A 13,806-nucleotide genomic window follows, 5' to 3' on the forward strand; every position below is an offset into this window, starting at 1 on the left:
CATATTTAATTTCAAAAAATATAGTTTCCATGAAATTTGATCACTTTTATAAAAATAGTAACTTAAAAAAACAAAGATTTTTGAAAATAGTGTAAATATGTCGAAAAAAGACACTATTTTTACAACTAAGCGTCGAAACAACTAAAAAATCAACTTTTGTTGCATTAAACGTGATTTGTGAAGCTACCAGGAGTGAAATAATTCGTTTAGCTCAAATTTTATAACTTTTGATTGTTTTTATAAGGCAGGAAAAGGGTGGTCCATTCTGCCCCCAAGTGGATTTTAATTTAACACTTCCACCACCAAGCCTCTAAATGATTTTAAGGTTCCGTTGTTGTTTGTATACTTTGGTAGTAGCATCTAGTAACGTTATAAGCATTGAGCAAACTTTTTCAAACAATCCAACTTTTCAGAAAGCTTATTTAAGAACCTCGAAATAAACAACATTTGCGTGGTTTTGTCAGTAAATTTACATTTTTGCTCATGATTCGCAAAATACAATGAATTCAAACGTCGTTTTCGGTATGGTGATGCTATTTGACGTCCTTTATAAGACCCTTGCCTTACAGTTGGTCTAAATCCATTCTAAAGCCCAAAACCAAGGGTGGCCCGTTCTGCCCCCATGGTCCATTCTGCCCCCCCTGCCCCTATCACTATTTTTTTAATCAATTCTATTTAATTTATTTCATTAAATAATTCTTCTGCCCATTTTGTTCGAAATTTTGAATAACGAAAAGCTGAACAAAACATCAGAAGCAATTCAAATCGCTTGATTGCTAAGCGACTGACCTCGGTTAGCACAGATCGGTCGCGCGACCATTTTGACAGTTGCTTGTTCGTCGCTTGTAGCGCAACCAAAAATCGCTTCTACTCTGAATAGGCGCGCGATTTCTGCTGGCCGCAAATGAGTCGCGCGTAGTCGCTTCGCCTGTCAAATTAGTCGCGTCGCTTGTAGCGTCCACTCTGTAGGGGCCCTATCAGGTTTATGAAAGCGAACGACACGACCGCGCACCACCAAACCGAAGTGCGCATCTCCTCTGCTGCGCGAACAAGTCTGTTGCGCCGTACAAAAATTGAGCGGTTTGTCGTAAGCGTGTTCATCAGTCTGTGGCGCAACAGGCTTTGACAGGTTGCGCTCGTATTTTGTTTTTGTCTGCCTTCACAATAAAGAGGTGTAACTAGAATAGTTGGGTTTTTTTTTCGTTGCCAACTCGTTTTGCTTCTCGCGAACGGGCAATTCTTTCCCGCAAGCTAGCCTTTTCGTGAGCGGGCGAGAGAACGGTCAATCGGCGAGTTGCACCTATAAAATTGGTTCGGCTTAAACCTCCCTTTGTGGTGCAATCCTGGTTCAGTGAACCATGAACCATGGCTTAAGCCGATAAGCGATTGTCCAATGTCCACGCTCCATACAACAAATATTTTACACAAAAACATGTTTGGGACGAGAAGAAAGAAAAATCAATTATTAAAATTTGTTCAAAATTCAGCAGTGTTCAACATTCATTTTGCAAATTATGTATGTATTTTCCATAAAATTTGGTATTTTGTGAAAAAACTTTAGTATTATACAGTTAAACTGCCACTGTATAATATGGAGGGATGGAATTTAGATGGAATAATCGTAAAAAAAAATCACTTGCGAACTTTATTCACGATTCCCGCCTATCACCTCTTGGAGTTCAGTGTTTGTAGGAGAATTTGAATAACAAAACTCGCCTAAGGTGGCTTCTAAGTCCTTTCACCTCTCAAAAAATCGCGGAGAATTTCCCTTGTCCCCTTAAACAATAGTGGAACATCAACGCTTCTCGTCTTCCAAATTATTCTTTCACCAAATAATACGTGCCGATCCCTGTTTTGCCTGCTGCGATTAGAAGTAAGTTCGAGGATCCGTCTGGTTCTTGTTCTATGTTTAGGCGAGGCCGAACAATGCCCAATGAACTCGGGATTTGACCGCCAAGTTTTCTGCCATTCTGAAATGGGTCATTGGAAGCAACACCTGCTAATACCCTGAACTGAGATAATCTGTATCAGCATAAACACAGTATGATACAAAATATACTTTCCCATAATTTCACCGCCAGCTAGCGAGTATTGGAACTGACATTATGAGCTTGGTGATGTAGTTGGAAAAATATTTTTAAAGAAAGTTTAGGCAATTTTAAAGACAAGTCGATACATTTATGAATAAAAAGATTGAAGAAAGGTAAAACTCATTCAAAAAAAAAACGAAATTTCGGCCTTACCTCGGAAAATGATTAACCCGCTGGTACGGCGCCAGGTTCCGCAGTATGTCCGGCTTCAGGTGAATCCCCGTCCACAGCAGATTAAAGTCGTTGCTGTCGGACCCACTCTCGCCCATTCCGTGCGCATTCAAGATCTTCCGCAGCAATCGCGTCTCCGTGTTGATAAACTTGTAGTAGATGTTCAGCTGAGCCGCCGGCATTTCCGTCTTCGGCAGTCCGCTATCCCCTCGGTTCTCCTTGTTCTCCTGACTACCCCCGGAGCTCTTCTTCTTCTCTAAACCCGCGCTGGTCGCCAGCATCGGTTCCGACTTGGACGTCGGCAGATCCACCTCCGGTTCGTCCCCATCCCGACTTGCCAACGAGGCATTGCTCAACGAACTGGACGACGAAGAAGACTCGAGCTGTCGCTTCTTGGACTTGCTGCCACTGGTCGCCGTCGCCCCGGCCGTTTCGTCCTGCGAAGTCCCAGCCTCGTCTCCATCTTCGTCTTCTTCTTCCCCCTCCGCCTCACCCTCGGCATCCTCCTCGTCACCGTCGTCATTATCGCCTGAATCTCCATCGACATCATCATCGTCATCCTCGTCGTCGTCGTTGCTATTGCTAGTTGCGCTACTAATACTATCCGATTTTCGTTGAACGTTAAAGTTTTTGCTGGGCAGTGTTGCGGGTACCTTCGAACTGTTGGCTAACTTATCACTAGAGGTTACGGTAGGATCTTTGGTCGTCGTCGAGCTGCTGCTGGAGCTGGAACTGCCCGCCACCGGGGAGTCACCACCGGAGTCGGCGCCCCCATTGCCGCTGACCGGCGAGAGGGCAACCGTCCGGAACACCAGCACGGCATCCTTGCCGCCCGGGGGGCCACCCGTTACCCACGGGTTCGGGATCGCTGGCGGGGGCTTTTTGGCACTGTGGAAAAGGAACGAGTATTTTATTGTAAAGATTTGCTGGAAGGGTGGGGGAGTGGGACTTACTTCAGCGGATGATTTAGTCGGGATTTGTCCAGTATAGGCATAATAAACAGGTCCAAGCTGGAGAAGCCGTTTAGCTTGCGCCTGGAATGAGACAAAAAGATGCAAAATTACAATATTTATCAACAAAGCAACTTCATTCAAATTCGGAACAACAATTGAAATTTGATTTAAAAAATTGGTTGGAATAGTATTTATTAAAACTCAATTTGGTTTTTCTCCAAAGTTTGTATGAAGAATTAGGGCGGTTCGTCGTTGTTACAAGCGAAAAATTGCATGCAATATGTGGGAGTTGCGAACAGCACTAATTCTCCAAACAAACTTTGGAGAAAAACCATTCGGTCCAGTCCAGTCGTATTTCTGGGGACCCTAAACTTCATGCTTCCCCTCGAGTTGCGAGCTGCGCAGAAATTTTGTTGGTCGGTGTTATTTTCCCTATTTGTCCTTAGTCTCATTAAAACTGTAACTCTGTGTAAAACCTATGCATGAGCAAACTTCGAATAATTGAAACATCATATAATCAAGTTTAGATTCTGTAACATTTTGGATTTCCAGACTCACTCGCTCCTCCACGTAACCGCAGTCTCTTTATCCAAAATCTTACTTATTTGAAATGTGATAAATTTATTGAAGCTAGTTGTTATAAATTTTGATAAATATTGCTTCCGGAACCATAACGTTATTCATCGTTGGAAAACCTTTCTGACGTGTTGTAATCTTATATTGTTTGCATATCTGGCAACCCGGGCAGACGGTAATAACTAATTTCATGCCATTTCAATAACAAATACTGTTAAAATAACAGAAAGTGTTATGGAATCTTCTTGAAAAATCCATTTTTGCATAAGGGTTTAATAACAGTTTATGTTATCATAACAACAATAGTTATTGGTCTGATATTGGTTGAAAGCCAAAACAACATTGGAATAAAATATTTTGTTATGGAAGAATACCTCCAACTGTTATTGGGATGATCGGATTAGTTGTTAAAATAACAAAAAATAATAACAAAGATTTGTTCGAAAAAATAACTAAAAATGGTATTAGTCTGTTATTACAATAACACAAAATTCATAACGACGAATAACAAATCTTGTTACAAATAACATAAAATGTTATTGGCCTAGTATTTTCAAATATCAAAAAAAGTTATTCCCAAGTTTTTTCCCTCTGCTCGGGAAGCTTTCAACCAGGGCTTGCGAAATTTCGACTTTTTTTGTGATAGCTGACAGAACACTCCAATCGTCTTCACCACGACAACCTGATTTTTACATTCTACTTTCGTTCGTTTCACACACAAAGGAATGAGTGCTACGCAACGTCACTCACACAATCATTGACTTCCCTCCAGGAGAAAAATCGCTTCGAGAGCGGTCGTTTGACATTCTACCGAGATTCCGATCATCTCTCCAGTGATAGCTATCATATGATTTCTGTCACCACGTAGCATATACTAGGAAGAGAGAGACAAAAACGAGAGAAAGAGAAAGAGCAAGTTGTCTCGATCATGATAGGCGTTGTGTATCAGCGATCAAATATAGTTTTGGGAAATGATCGCTAACAGAAAGTTCTATCGAATATCGAGCAGTCCCGTTTAGTTATACAGTCATGCCTCGGTTTTGCACGCCTCGGTTTTGCACTGCCCCGGTTTTGCACCGTTCAGCTGCCTCGGTTAAGCACGGCCCAGTGCTTAACTGAAGCACAGAGCTTATGGGATTTTGGCTATATGGGAGACATTGGCTATAATTCTATGAATAATCATGCAAACATCAAAAAATTATTGTGTTTTGAAATCGGGATGATGTCAGTTATCCATTAAAATTAATATTTCATGAAAATTTTCACAAAAATACGTATTTTTCCTGTATTTCGAAAATGCATTATTTTTCTCTAAAAAATCCAAAAATATATTTCTATTGCAATATGGGTATCAAATGATCAGGTTTTTTCATACATTTTGGATGTAATAACAACATTTTTAGAAAATACTCAAAATTTTCACAAAACTACGTATTTTCGAAAAAAATACTCAAAATTTAATTTTTTGCAATATGGGTATCAAACGATCGGATTTTTTCATACATTTCGAATGTCATAACAAAATTTTTAAAAATACTCAAAATTTTCACAAAACTACGTATTTTCGAAAAAAAATACTCAAAATTTCAATTTTTACAATATGGGTATCAAACGATCGGGATTTTTTCATACATTTCGAATGTAATAACAACATTTTTAGAAAATACTCAAAAATTTTCCAAACTACGTATTTTCGAAAAAGTACTCAAAATTTAAATTTTTACAATATGGGTATCAAACGATCGGGATTTTTTCAAACATTTCGAATGTAATAACAACATTTTTTGAAAATACTCAAAATTTTCACAAAACTATGTATTTTCGAAAAAATACTCACAGTTGCAAAGTAACCGCCGACATCACAAGTCGCATTCTCAACGCCAGTCCGCAGTTTGTGTGCGCGTCGCCGCTTTTTTTAAAATGTGCACCGTAGACAAAAACAGTGTGGTTCTGGATTTTTGTCAACTCCAAAACCAACCAAGCCCAAAGCTTGTAAAAAAATTTCTCGCAGACCTTCAAGTAAACCAAGAAAACTTGCGAGCATTGCAATTATGCAATAGAAGAAAAATAGCCGTGTTGCAGTTCGCCGACTCAGCAATGGCCTCGTCCATCATCGACAAACCTCTGGTATATCAGGGTTGCAAAATCCCGATTTACCTGGACAACAACGCTACGGAAGTTCGTGTGCTTGACCTACCTCTAGGCATAAGCAATGATGACGTAGCCAAAGTGATGAGTAAATACGGCGAAATTTTAACCATCACCAACGACCGCTGGATTAACTTCTTCCCAGGGATCCCAAATGGAGTTCGGACCCTGCGGATGTTGCTGAAACAGCCAACGCCGAAATCAATCACTGTAAACAACGCTGCTGCAGCAGTGACGATTATAGGCAAAAAATCGCTTTGCAAACTCAAAGCAAAGAACAAAAAATGTGGGGATTCGAGTAAAAAGGTGAACCAAAAAAGCAGTACACCACCGACTGAACCTGAGCCAAGCAGCAGCAGCAGCAGAAAAAGCAACAACAGTAAACCAGACCAAAATGCAATGGAAACAAGTGAAATTGCCGAAGAATCTAACGATGGATTCGAGACCGTGCTTTCTAAGCACACTCGCAAATCCCGGAAGCGCTTGCAAGCATATTTGGACGCGGATTACGACTTAAGAACAAAACGAAGAGAGATTGCTGAAGAAGAAACAACAGATGAAGAAGACGAAGATGCCATACAAGCAAAATATTATTACAATAAGTGTTATGAGTTAACGGTTAAATCCTCGAAGGAAGAGGACGAAGAAAAAAGCAAAGAACTTGATAATTTAAGATCCAAATTTGCCCGTAAATATTTGAAACTAAAACAGAAATCGTTAGAAAAAAGGCATGGTATCAATTATTGAAATATAGCCAGACAAGTGATCAAAAACTTTGTAAACTTTCCTCTTCTACTATCCACCTTGAAGAGACGAATGCACAATGGTGTAAAATCTCTATAATAAATCAAAAAAAAAAAAAAAATACTCAAAATTTAAATTTTTACAATATGGGTATCAAACGATCGGGATTTTCTCATACATTTCGAATGTAATAACAACATTTTTAGAAAATACTCAAAATTTAATTCAAAATTCAAAATTCAATATTCCTGCTCAGCGGATTTCGCCAGAAGGAGACGACGATGATCACGATACCTAATGAACACAAAAAATTTGGATATTTCCACAAATTTGTGTTATAACTTATGCAGGGTTGTTACGAAAAAGTCGAAGAAAAATCCGCGCCAGATCCGCGCCGACCCCAAAACCCAATCCGCGCGAAATCCGCGCCATATAAAAAAATCGCGACAAACATAGAAGAGAGTAACATAATGAATAAAATTTTAAACGAAAAAAGAATAATACAGAAAGCATTACTGATCCGTTGATCAGTTGTGGATTCATATCCCACCTGCACCAAGTGGAATCTTTTCTGCCATTTCTGAAACAATATTAGCAATTTTTTGTAACACTTTAAATATCGTTGCTTTAAAAACAAATTTAGGAAAAAAATTAAATACAAAAATTAAAAAAAATTAAAACCCTAAAATAAATTACCAAATAATAAAATATAGGGACTTGATAATTTTCACCAAATTTTCTTCTTAAACTTTCTCTAAACTAAAATATGACTCCGAAAATGATTCGAACTAAGAAAATGGCAAAAAAACAATTATTTAATAATTTAATAATTTAATAATCAAATAATAAAATAACTTAATAATTTAATAACTAAATAACTAAATAATTAAATAATTTAATAATTTAATAATTTAATAATTTAATAATTTAATAATTTAATAATTTAATAATTTAATAATTTAATAATTTAATAATTTAATAATTTAATAATTTAATAATTTAATAATTTAATAATTTAATAATTTAATAATTTAATAATTTAATAATTTAATAATTTAATAATTTAATAATTTAATAATTTAATAATTTAATAATTTAATAATTTAATAATTTAATAATTTAATAATTTAATAATTTAATAATTTAATAATTTAATAATTTAATAATTTAATAATTTAATAATTTAATAATTTAATAATTTAATAATTTAATAATTTAATAATTTAATAATTTAATAATTTAATAATTTAATAATTTAATAATTTAATAATTTAATAATTTAATAATTTAATAATTTAATAATTTAATAATTTAATAATTTAATAATTTAATAATTTAATAATTTAATAATTTAATAATTTAATAATTTAATAATTTAATAATTTAATAATTTAATAATTTAATAATTTAATAATTTAATAATTTAATAATTTAATAATTTAATAATTTAATAATTTAATAATTTAATAATTTAATAATTTAATAATTTAATAATTTAATAATTTAATAATTTAATAATTTAATAATTTAATAATTTAATAATTTAATAATTTAATAATTTAATAATTTAATAATTTAATAATTTAATAATTTAATAATTTAATAATTTTTTTAATTTAATAACTAAATAATTTAATTATTTAATAAATAAATAATTAAATAATTTTATAAATTAATAACTTAAGAACTTTCTTAAAAAATTAAAAAATTAAGAACTTAAAAAATCCATGTTAATTTTTTTTTTGTAATTTTTCAATGTGAGAATTCATATTTCTTTTTGCGTTTTTGAGTCTGCAAGATTTGGCAATTTAAATTTATGAATTCTATTTTTTTGTTTAATTGAATATGTAAATTCTGAAATTTTCAATGTTAGACGGAGATTTTAGCAGATTGCTAAGTGGATTTCGTCATGTTTTGATAATTGGGAGTAGAACCAAAAAAACGACCCCGGGTCTTTTGTGGTCTCTATTGCAAGTTTCTGCTCGAATCTAGGATTCCGAAGGCTTGAATGGGGAGAGCACCCAAACCTCTTTCTACTCCAAGGAACCTTCCACCCCAGTGTTTGAACTGACGACCTTTGGATTGCGAGTCCAACCGCCGCCAGTGATTCCACCGGAGTAGGCTTGGTTTGGTGTGTTGTTTGTACTTATGGCATGGAGACAACTCCTACACCTGGAATGACTTAACGGCCTAACAACCAAGGCCGGAACCGACATTTTACTTCCTCATCCGATGGAAGGTTGCAGCAGATGGGAATCAAACCCAGAATCATCCGCTTACAAAGCGGACAGCGTAACCATTCGGCCACGCACTGCCACCCGGGGGGAGTAGAACCAATTCTACCCAAATCAGAGTGGCAACAGAATCTTTCAATTTTTAATACCACAAATTTCAAAATTTAAATTTAAGATTGAAAAAACTTAAAAAATCTAAAAAGATCTAAAGCTTTTTGAAATTCTGTAATTTTTCGAATTTTGTAATTTTGAAATTGTAATTAATATGCTCACTCAATATTTATTGTATGCTATATTAAAAAATTCCTTGGAAACTTTGGAACCCTGTACCGATCAAAAAAAATCTAAGGGGTAAATCCCATCGGAACATACCCTAAGAATCATTTAAGTACATCCTTATGTCTAAATCTTTGGAAAAAGTTTAAAATATGAGTCAGAAGATAAAATTTAAATGTATCATGTGAATAATTGTAGAAAAATATTTAAACCAGGTAAGCAAATGTTAACAAAAATTATGAGTTGTAATGTTATGTAAAATTTATATAAGAAATCTCAATACATTTTGAAAAATTAACGCTCCTTGAAGATTATTTTGAAGATTCGTATTAAGAAAAAAACAATGAATAATTTTCAGAAGAAAATTTTCTTCATTAACAACTTCATAGAAATTGATGTTTTTGCACTCAAAGAAAAAGATTGAATTTATTTAATTGCTTATAATATTTTCCTTTGTAACTTGAAGAAATTCTATCGTTCTCAATTATTTTATTTATGAAAATTGCTATCCGCGCGAAATCCGCGCCTGAACAAAATTAGCCAGCAAATCCGCGCCAGATCCGCGCGATACGCGCCAACCCTGCTTATGAAATGTATAAAAAATCCCGATTATTTGATGCCTCTTGTGAAAAACGGACATTTTGAGTATTTTCTTTCAAAAATACGTAGTTTTGTGAAAACTTTGAGTATTTTCATTTTTAAATAACTTTTGAAATGTATGAAAAAATTCCGATCATTTGATACCCACATTGTAAAAACGGAAATTTTGAGTATTTATTTTCGAAAATACGTAGTTTTGTGAAAATTTGCAGTATTTTCTTAAAATGTTGTTATTACATTCGAAATGTATGAAAAATCCCGATCGTTTGATACCCACATTGTAAAAACGAAAATTTTGAGTATTTTTTTGAAAATACGTAGTTTTGTGAAAATTTGGAGTATTTTCAAAAAATGTTGTTATTACATTCGAAATGTTTGAAAAAATCCCGTTCGTTTGATACCCATATTGTAAAAATTGAAATTTTGAGTATTTTTTTCGAAAATACGTAGTTTTGTGAAAATTTTGAGTATTATCAAAAAATTTCGTTATTACATTCGAAATGTATGAAAAAATCCCGATCGTTTGATACCCATATTATAAAAATTGAAATTTTGAGTATTTTATTCGAAAATACGTAGTTTTGTTAAAATTTGGAGTATTTTCTAAAAATGTTATTGTAACATCCAAAATGTATGAAAAAACCTTATCTTTTGATACCCATATTGCAAAAACAATATATTTTTGGTTTCTTTAGAGAAAAAAATATGCATTTCGAAATACAGGAAAAATACGTATTTTTGTGAAAACTTTCATAAAATAATAATTTAAATGGTTAGCTGACATCATCCCGATTCCAAAACACTATAATTTTATGATGTTTGCATGATTTTTCGTACGATTAAAGCCAATGTCTCCCATATAGCCAAAATTCCATAAGCTCTGTGCCTCGGTTATGCACGCCTCGGTTTTGCATCCCCCATATGCGGTGCTCAACCGAGGCACGACTGTAGATCCCTTTTCAAGCATTGCTTTCAACCCTGTCATATGATGGTCACAATTCAAGTTAAATCTTTTAACTTTTCATGGCCATATTTTGTACATTTTGTTGAAAATAGAGCATTCTTTGAAATTTCGATCATTCGATTTTTTTTTGTATTTTTTTATCCTGCTGAAACTTTATTGGTGCCTTCGGTATGCCCAAAGAAGCCATTTTGCATCATTAGTTTGTCCATATAATTTTCCATACAAATTTTGCAGCTGTCCATGCAAAAATGATAAATCAAAATTCAAAAATCTGTATCTTTTGAAGGCATTATTTGATCGATTTGGTGTCTTTGGCCAAGGTATGGATAAGGAACACACTGAAAAAAAAAATGGAATTCTGGTAAAAACAAATTTGTTGATTTTTTATTTCACTTTTTGCCAGTAAAACTTGATTTGCAAAAAAACACTATTTTTATTTTTTTTTTCTGATATTTTTTACGAGACACCAAATGCCAACTTTTCAGAAATTTCCGGAGTAGGCATAAAATGTTTGACCGAGTTATGAATTTTTGAATCAAAACTGATTTTTTCAAAAAAACGAAATAATGGTCGCAAATTTTTTTCAAACTCATCGAATTTGCAATCAAAAAGTATTTTAGTGAAATTTTAATAAAGTGCACCGTTTTCAAGTTAAAGCCATTTTTAGATAACATTTTTTGAAAATAGTCGCAGTTATTCATTTTTAAAATGAGTGCCCATGTTTGCACACTTTTGAAAAAAAATGTTTGAAAAGCTTAGAAAACTCTCTATATTTTGCTTTTTTGATTTTTGCTGACACGTTTTTAAATCTTTGCATGGCAATATCTTCGCTAGGAGACGGTGATTTTAGCGGATTGCAGACTGGATTTCGCCATGTTATGTGATAATTGTCTAAGCCCAAGTTGCCTAGGAATTGATAACTGGGAAAAGAACCAACTCCACCTGAACCAGATTCTCAACACCATGACAGCCGTCCATTGCCGGCCGCTTCCATCTCCACCACGCACCAGGGACAAGGAAAAGGATTTGGAAGACGGGAAGTGTTGATGCTCCACTTTTTTAAGGGGACAAGGGAAAATCTCCACGGTGTCCCCAAGTTAGTTTCGCTTGGAGTTGGACGGTTTTTGGGAAGGTAAAAGGTCTAGGATGCGCTATAAGCAAGCGTTGCGACGCATTGCAATATCTCAGCAACTAAGGGACGTATTAACAAAAATCAAAAAAGCTAAACATAGAGAATTTTCTCAGCGTTTCAAACATATTTTTTTCAAAAGTGGGCCAACTTGGGCACTCATTTAAAAAAAAGGAATAACTGCGACTATTTTCAGAAAAATTACCTAAAAATGGCTATAACTTGAAAACGGTGCACTTTATCAAAATTTCACTAGAGCACTTTTTGATTGCAAATTCGATTTTACATCGAAAAATGATGTTGAAAAATTTTTGCGACCAGTATTGATTCCAAAATTCATAACTCGGTCAAAGATTTTTTGCCCGTTCTGGAAATTTCTGAAAAGTTGCCATTTGATGTCCCCTAAAATATATCAGAAAATAAAAAAAATAAAAATAGTGTTTTTTTTTTGCAAATCAAGTTTTAGTGACAAAAAGTGAAATTAGAAATCACCAAAATTTTGTTTACCGTGTATCATTCTTTTCAGTGTAGTGCCGAAGACACCAAATCGATCAAAAAATTCCTTCAAAAGATACAGATTTTTGAATTTTCATACATCATTTTTGTATGGACAGCTGCCAAATTTGTATGGAAAATTATGTGGACAAACTAATGATGTAAAATGGCTTCTTTGGGCATACCAAGAGCACCCAAAATGTTTCAGCCGGATTAAAATTAAAATAAAATTAAAAAGACCGATTTCGTGGGGAATTGCTCAATGGCACTCTTACATTCCAAGAGGTGGGATTAAGCTAAATAAAAAAAAACACCAGCTCTTTCAATCTCCGTTTGCTATCCGCCCTAAAATAGGTCCAAACTGCCAAACACAAGAATTCATCAAAAAAAGGCACAACCAAACATAATTTAAGCCAGCCAGACAATCTGTCTCGAAAGTATTTCCATCAACAACCAAAAAACAACACCAGGAACGGCGGGCTCCGGATCGGATCGGATGCTTGTTGCTGAATGCTTCCGTTCGGGTTATTTTTTCCTCCTTCAATTTCTGCACCCAAAATAGCAATCACGTGGAATGCCGGCTCTTTCCCGCCAACAACATCATCTGCCTTTTCCTCTCCATTTATCCCTGCCTCAAAGTGGGGTGTAACTTCGTCGAGTGCATTTTTGCGCGACTGATTTTGGACGGAAAAAAGAACTTTTAGTCACGAACAATTTGGTTACTGGTGCATGAATGAGTGAAAAATCAGCCGGAAAAACAGAATGGAAGGAGGAAAAATGCACTTTTTTCCAACAATGTATGAGCTCGGGAAAGGGAAATGCACTTTGTTGCACACGCCAGGACTCGCTGAAGGGAGGAAAGCAGAGCTCATGTGAAGTTTGGAGTGAGTGCAAATTGCAAAGTTATGGTTGTAAATCTGACGCATGCATCATGTTTAAATTAATGCAGTAGAATGGCAAGCGCCTTGGTTTACGCTAAAAGCTTGTTTGGTTTTGTCGTCTAATTTAGTTACGACATGCACCGCGGCTAGACGCATGCAAATTGGTGCATTGACGTTATACGATGACTTTTGTGACGTTGCAGTTGAAGTTTGGTGATTGGATCTTGTTTGAAAATGCGATGCCGACAAAAGGTTTAAAAATTAATCTATTTTTTTTTTTTTTTTTGAGTGAATAGATAGAGACAGATGAGCTAATCACATCAAATTCAAAGCTGTAAAACATTCAAAAGATGAGGTGCAGGTGTTTTATGGATTTTTGACACATTTTGGTTTAACTTCACTTAACAATAATTGCAAACTGTGTTGGGTTGTTTTTGTAAATCTGAATCGATGATTTGATGTACCGTAAAACGGGGTGACTTTGATAGGCGGGGTGACATTGATAGGTTAGCGATTTTTCCGCAAAATGAAGAGTGCAATTAAAA

At 34.7% G+C, this 13,806-nt stretch overlaps 1 protein-coding gene across 3 annotated transcripts in view; it reads right to left on the bottom strand.

Moving 5' to 3' along the window:
* LOC120423714 (tubulin polyglutamylase TTLL5) overlaps nucleotides 1–13,806 on the bottom strand; it is a 106,020-nt gene that overhangs the window by 8,928 nt on the left and 83,286 nt on the right. For all 3 annotated transcript variants that reach the window (XM_039587621.2, XM_039587619.2, XM_039587618.2), the window contains 2 exons: nucleotides 3,215–3,295; nucleotides 2,244–3,149 (listed from right to left, as the gene is read on the bottom strand). In XM_039587621.2, the coding sequence (XP_039443555.1) occupies nucleotides 2,244–3,149; nucleotides 3,215–3,295 (987 nt within the window). The remainder of the gene's footprint in view (nucleotides 1–2,243; nucleotides 3,150–3,214; nucleotides 3,296–13,806) is intronic.

This window comes from Culex pipiens, chromosome 1 (assembly GCF_016801865.2).
Source record: "Culex pipiens pallens isolate TS chromosome 1, TS_CPP_V2, whole genome shotgun sequence".
NCBI lineage: Eukaryota > Metazoa > Arthropoda > Insecta > Diptera > Culicidae > Culex > Culex pipiens.